We start from the raw sequence: 7,044 nt of genomic DNA on the forward strand, positions 1-7,044 counted from the left end.
TTTTCCTTTCTCTACAAGTCTAAAGTTATGGTTTTGGGATTTCCTATAAATAAAAATGGAAAGCTAACTAAGATTCGAATGGTTGGAAAATATTCTGGTTTTGGAGGTGAGACTCCTGTTTCATTTGCAATTGTTGATGATAAACAATTTCAGCAAGATTCTTCCTCTCTTAATAAAATTCAAAAGGGGCTATTTCAAAGTGCCATCTCTAATTATGTTTCAATTTATAAGAATCTTGCTCCACTAGATAGTTCTCATAGGCAAAATAGAGAGTTTGTTTGGATTGTAAATGAGAAAAGCCACATATTATACATGTTACTTTTAAGAAGTAAAATTGGAAAAGCAAGTTTAGCATTAAAAGAACTTGGTTTGATTTATCCAGTCGCGGATAATGCGCAAAATGAGTTCCAGATCAGTTTTGCAAATGTTTTTTTTAATTCTATTTCCAGACGAAAAAGTCTTAATAATTTGTTTTACGACGTAATTAAGAATAAGTTGATTATTTTAAATAGTTCTGACAATATGCGCTCGTATTACGACATTGGTTTTTCAGAATTGGAATCAGATACACAACTATTCAGTAATATTAGCATTTCCCAAACAAGCATTCTTGATATTCCGGTTTATGAATCTGATATTTCACAAGCCACTGAGTCATATTTATCTGATTCGTTGCCTCTCTTTTGTTCTTCAAGAAGAAATTACTATGACAATTCAATTTTACTAAATATTAATGAAAATTTTTCATATTCTGAATTATTATCATATAGGCTATTAATTAATGTAATAAACCCCAAAATATTACTTAAAATTCGCAATTTACCTAGCCAATATGCATTAAGAAAAATCTTTAATTTTGGAAAAGAACTTTTATTGGACTTTGAAAAGCTTAGAATTTCGTATAATTTACCAATAATGAATATTAACGATAATATAGGAATTTCGACGATAAGAGAAAATATGAAGCTCTTCCTCAAAGGGATGATTCAATACACAACATACTCACAACTTGAAAGATTTTCACTTCACATTTCACCAGATTTGTTCAGATACAAGCTTACAATTCCAACTACAAACAATAAATCTATTGTTAAAACTAAAGACGAAGTTTTTCAGTTAAATGGGATAACTTACTTTATTGTTAGGTATTCTGAAGAGACTATTATTTCTGGTCTTTCAACTTTGGTTGAAGAGGTGCTAAATGGGAGAACAAACATTGTTTTTCTGATGCAAGGATTAGATTTAAAACTTTTAAGGCCTGGGGACTTACCTTCAGATAGTAGTCCTCAAATTCATTTAATGAAAAGGGTTCCTATTGAGTTTATTCCAAGCGAGCGTATGGTAAGAATTTATGCAAGTAGCTATGATACGGAAAATTTAAAACTTGTATACGGCATAATGTCGCTTTATCAGGGATTTGATCTTAGCATAGTAACAGATAATGAGGAATATTATTATTTTAATTTGCTTTGTTGGGATTCAAATAATGGAACCTCAAAACACTGCTCATACATCCAAGTATTCAGATATCTAAAGTCAAATATATTTGAGAAATTGAAATTATATCAAAACTCATTAAATAATAATATTTCCTTATCTTTAATCGCTGAAGAAGGGGAAATTTTGTCACTAGATTTTATTGGCCTAAGTGTGATTTCTAGGTTTGCTGGAGCAGTTTTATTTAAAGCTGATAAATACTATGAATTATTTTACAAATCTGAACAATACTGGGACTTATGCTCTTTTGTTCAAGAATTTTACAAATTCTCAACAGATTTGCCTATTAAAGCTATAAATTATGATCCAAAAATAAAAGATATTATTTTCAAACCAGATTTTTCGGAATGCCCAATCCCAGAGATTGCAAACTTAAATATCTACGCCAATCTTCCTCATTTTATAAAACACAATAACAATCCTCAAGAATCTGGTTTTGTATTTACACTATATAATTCTATTCGATACCAAACGCTTTCAATCCTCATTAATTATTTCCTCTCTGGAGAAAAAATATTTATTAAACACGAAGGTATTGAAGATGTTTCTGCTCCGGAATCAATACTTGAAATACTTGGATACTTCGATATTAGAATTTTGAAGGATTCTTTAATATCTTTATTCCTCAATGAAATATCATTAAAACGTACAGAAGTTGAAAGCGCAAAAATAGTTTCAAATCAAATTAGATCAATCATACCAAATTCAATGGTTGTAGGCATTAATATTCGTAATGAACGCATTTTCTAACTTAATTTCAAAGGATCCCTTTTAAACCAAGACTAATTATATAATTACTGCAAAAATTAATTACTAGGGATTGGCTAAACTGAATTTTACAATTGCGAAATCTTAATATTACAATACTTATTCTATTAAAGGGAAAACTGTTTAACTTTTAATTTTAGTGATCTAATAGAGCTTTTATGATCTATATTTGTCTTTAAATTTCACTGCAATATAATTAATTTACTTACATTGTAAATGGTAAAATGCGATTTTTAGAAAGTTCTATTTTCATTTATATTGAAAGAGTTAAATTGCCAATCGAAGAAATATAAAAATCTATAACTCCAGAAAATGAATCATTGTTCGGCATAGATATAAATAGCAATAATGGAAAAAATTCGCTAAGCGAACATTAATAATATTGATATTTTGAAAATCAAGAAAACTTTCTCCGAATGAGATAAGTATTTTGGCAATGAATAATAGTAATCAGATACTTTTTTTTTAAAAATAAATGCATAAATAAATTCGTTCATAATTACTTTCCCAAAGAATTTTCATAATTTATCACTAATTTGTGCTTATATTTAATTTAATATTATAAGACTTATATGCATCTTTAAGTCTTACCGGTGAAATCAGTTCCTAAATAACTTGATTTTGAATGTTCGTTATTTGTGTCTATTTGTTTCAAAATTTAACCACTAGACAAATTTAATGAAACTTAATGAAAAATTGGTTTTTTTAATTAAATTTCGCTCTTTTTTTTTTTTAAATTATTCCTTATAGATTGAGATTCAGACAGATTATAATTAACGATTTGAAAATTAAATTTAATAAATGATATTTCAGTTCTAAATTAATCATTAAAATGTTTTGTAAGAAAATTTTGCTACATTTTTTTTGGAATTGGTCTGAAGATAAATATTTTGGTCATTTAAACCAAAATTTATTTCAAAGATCTAAAATACACTATCAAAGTCCCATTATTTCAGCCTAATAAATAGTAAGTTAAGACTGCTAACCATATATTACCCATTTATTTTTAAATTGGAAAAGTGACTAAACCACATGATTCACCCGTGTTTATTTTGAATGTAACACTTTGTAAACTGCAGGCTTATACAAATGCAGATTGGTAAAAGTTTAGCCAATAATAAACTGAATAAACTAAAAGGTATAAAACGGATAATTATCATTAAGAAATAATAATTTGGCCAAATGAAGCAGGAAATTAATGAAAATTGCAGTTTCATTATAGTATAAGGGTTAACACATAAGTTGTTGTAGTCAATTTACAGCCCGTTAAAAATATATAAAGCGAACATTTAGAGTCCTTTACTTAGAAATACTGGAAATTAAGAGTTAACTTGGGTATTAAAATACATTACCATATAAGCCTTGTGTAATTTCCTATCTTCAGTTACGGAAGAATTATACCATTACCAACTGTTTATTTTCACGCCCCAGATATAATTTGTACCTCATAATTTAACATATTAATAAACAGATTTGCAAGCAGATTCTTTAAATTTTTTTCTCAGTTCCATAATCATTCCTTGCAAGTGACTAATTATTTGAATAATCTTCATCAGAAGAATCATCAATCTCAACATAAGTTGCACGGAAAGTATCCGCTCCTTCAGCACCATTTTGAATAGACCCCCCAAATATTTCAGATCCGGAACTTCCACTCCCACCCAAACTTGATTTTTTTGTCCCACCAACTTTCCCTCTCCATATTGATGTACATTTACTAGAATATTTATCACTAGTATTACTTTGATTACGATTCACAGCTTCTTCACTTGTTTCCGGATCTATATCAAGCCGTAATAGCTTCAAAACGTATGCTTTGCTCGTGAATATATTCTTAGGAATATTTTGGTCATTTCTGTCGCCTAAATCAGAAGAATCATCAGCACAAGCTAAATGGAGAGCAGCCCCTCTTTTAGAATGACCACTAGATCCTCCAGCCATTTTAGATTCGGAATCCCTCGCTTTATTACCTAAACTTGACTTTTTTGTCCCACTAACTCTGCCTTTCCATCTCGATATATATTTAGCAAGATATCTATCACCGGTATTATTTTGATTACGATTCCCAGCTTCTTCACTTGTTTTCAGATCTATATCAAGCCGTAATAGCTTCAAAATGTTTGAGACGCTTGAGTTTGCATTAGGAGGATCAATTGGATTATTTGTGTCCCCCTCATCAGAGGAATCATCAACCTCAACATAAGTTGCGCGGTAAGTATCCATTCCTTCAGTACTATGTTGAATAGGCCCTCCAAGCATTCCAGATCCGGAACCATTTTCTTTGCTATCTGAATTTGATCTCTCTGCGCCTGCAGTTTCTACTTTACATCTAAATTTATTTTGTTTGATTTCGCTAGGTCTAGTCTTCGGGCCTCTAGATAAAACAGAAAGATGACTATTAAATTTATCTGGATGGGAAGTTTCTAAATCAGTTTTACTTTCACTTTGTGAAGCAGGACCTTTTTCACCGACTCGATTCAGTGAAAGTTTCATTGTTGAACAATATTGAGGTTTAGGAGGCACAACAACCTCATACCAGCTATACAGATTTTCAATTCTTGTGCCTTGTTCAAATACTCTGCTCTTTACGGCGCGTTGACTTAACAAAGGAGTATTCAACAATTGAACTTGAGAACGTTCTAAATCATCTAATATTGATTTTCCGTCATCAACTAAACGTTTGTATCCTGATAATTTTTCAGATATAGCTTGAAGTCTTTTCTCTCTAAGTCCAGAGTCTTTATCCTTTATAGATTTGAGCTTAGCTTTCAATTCTTTTAAAACTTGGTCATAAGAAGAAATAAATCTTCTTAGATATTGATCCTGAGAATGCATTTTCCTTAATTTACTTTTCTGTCCATCAATCATATCAAAAAAGCTTTTTTCACTTTTTCTAGGTTCCCCTTTTCCAATTTCAACCTTTTTGGTTACTTCTGCAAACAAATTAGGTTTTTTTCTTCTTAAAATTGTCCTTGGTTCATCTGCAAAAATACTTCCAGTAATAGGAGGGTTCTTCTGCAAATAACTTAGTTTATCGCTCGGATGCAAATCTTGAAATACAGTTGCACGCCTATGCATTTTTCCAGATTCCTTTAGAGTCTTTAGGTGGCCTAAATACATTTTACTATAAGTTCGTTCAGGATATTTATATTTACAGTTAAAAAGAGCTCCATAATCAATTTCTTTACGTTTATCAATTGGTTCAGCATATTTTTCTGGCTTGGTCAATTGTTTAAATTCGGCCTGTGGAGAGGAAAAATTCTCTTTATTCAAAGTATCACCAGATTGAATATCCATGAATGGGCTAAGTTCTAGCCCATCAGCACAATTATGAGCAACATTAGGAATTGCTGATTCCAAAAGCTCAATTAATTTATCTGCTTCCGACAAAATTTCGGTGTCAAAATTTAAACCATCTTGATTAAGATCAGGGTTCTGTTGAATGGAACAATATGCTAGACGTACTATTTCAAGAATAATATATAAAAAAACAATATTTTTCCTTCCCAAATCTAACTTTAACATTTTTTTCACACCAATCTGTTCTGAACTTTATATAAGATATTAAATTCTCAAAATAAGGGGTTTGGGGGTTGGCGGGAGACAGATTTTTTTTTCTTCTATTGAAATGCCCCAATTCCAATTGCCAAAAAATGAAGTAATCAGCTTTTCGAAATAGGATATTAATGAATAATTATCTCGGAATAACGGGATTTGGTGTGAGTTCAGAAGCTACTTCAAAGTTTACAACTTATATAGCCTAGTTACTTTGTTTCCAACAATGACTAATGTTTTTCCGGCAAGATATCCTCATTCCCCTCGCAATTTCGCGAAGCTAGCTAATCTATTTAGATTTTAGAGGACAATAAAATTATGAAATTTTATAGGAAAGAAATATAACAAAAAGAGTTTAGAAATTAAAAGGTGCCTAGAAATTGTGCTGGTCCAATTAACGCCAAAAGAAGGCTATTTATCTGTTTGAATGTCAGAATCAGAATTATATATTTCTATTACTCTCTCATATACAAAATAAGGGGATGCACCTGGAATATTACTTGGATTTCTCCCTTTTATTTGTTTTCTAGGTCTTATTGGCCTTGGGGAATGGATAGCATTCCTAATTTTCCTTAAATGAGTGGCATTAGATAAAAGTTCTGGTATATGAACTAGCTGATAGATAGGCACTTTAGTTAGGTTTTGATAAATTATACCTTCATAGGTTTCTTTAAGTTCGCTTTCACTCACATCAAAATAATCATATTCGCTGGATTTAGCAACCAATTTAAGGTTTTCTGGGATTATTTCCTGAACAAGATATATTATTTGTTCAACTGAAAGGAAGGTCTTGAGTCTAGATGCTAATTCTTTCAGACTTATTTCGCTATTTTCAAAAGATAATACTTCAGCTCTACTCACAGTCGCATTTGGGGAAATCTCATATTGTGATGTTGCAAAAATGTCAAACAATACGAAAAAAATAAAAATATATAGTGATACTCTTTTAGACATAATTATAGCTTGTTAGTTACCAGGAAGACTTCCCATTCAAAAAATTCTGGATAGATTTAAATTTAACTCGAAACCTGTTTTTTCGATATAAAACACCCGACTCCAAATGTACAACCTAGTTACCTTTTTTTTTTTACCGCTGCTAGACGGCACTAACTTTAATTACAAAAATAAATTAGTGGTAGTATTAAGCCTATGCAAACAAAAACTAAGAACACTTTCATTAAACATCCCAATATAATTTTGAGTTAGCAATTGCATGAAATACTC

At 30.6% G+C, this 7,044-nt stretch overlaps 3 protein-coding genes across 3 annotated transcripts; 1 reads left to right on the forward strand and 2 right to left on the reverse strand.

The window, feature by feature from the left end:
• The first annotated feature begins 27 nt into the window (after nucleotides 1–27).
• On the forward strand, nucleotides 28–2,247 carry Chro.20272 (hypothetical protein). The annotated part of the gene is made up of 1 exon (XM_660935.1): nucleotides 28–2,247. One exon carries the CDS (start codon nucleotides 28–30, stop codon nucleotides 2,245–2,247), a length of 2,220 nt encoding a protein of 739 aa, XP_666027.1.
• Nucleotides 2,248–3,795: 1,548 nt separating this feature from the next.
• On the reverse strand, nucleotides 3,796–5,790 carry Chro.20273 (hypothetical protein). The annotated part of the gene is made up of 1 exon (XM_660936.1): nucleotides 3,796–5,790. The coding sequence occupies one exon, from the start codon at nucleotides 5,788–5,790 to the stop codon at nucleotides 3,796–3,798; it is 1,995 nt and encodes a 664-aa protein (XP_666028.1).
• A 441-nt stretch (nucleotides 5,791–6,231) lies between these two features.
• Nucleotides 6,232–6,774, reverse strand: Chro.20274 (hypothetical protein). The annotated part of the gene is made up of 1 exon (XM_660937.1): nucleotides 6,232–6,774. One exon carries the CDS (start codon nucleotides 6,772–6,774, stop codon nucleotides 6,232–6,234), a length of 543 nt encoding a protein of 180 aa, XP_666029.1.
• Nucleotides 6,775–7,044: the final 270 nt, after the last annotated feature.

Source organism: Cryptosporidium hominis, assembly GCF_000006425.1.
Source record: "Cryptosporidium hominis TU502 chromosome 2 CHRO012078, whole genome shotgun sequence".
In the NCBI taxonomy this organism is placed as follows: Eukaryota; Apicomplexa; class Conoidasida; order Eucoccidiorida; family Cryptosporidiidae; genus Cryptosporidium; species Cryptosporidium hominis.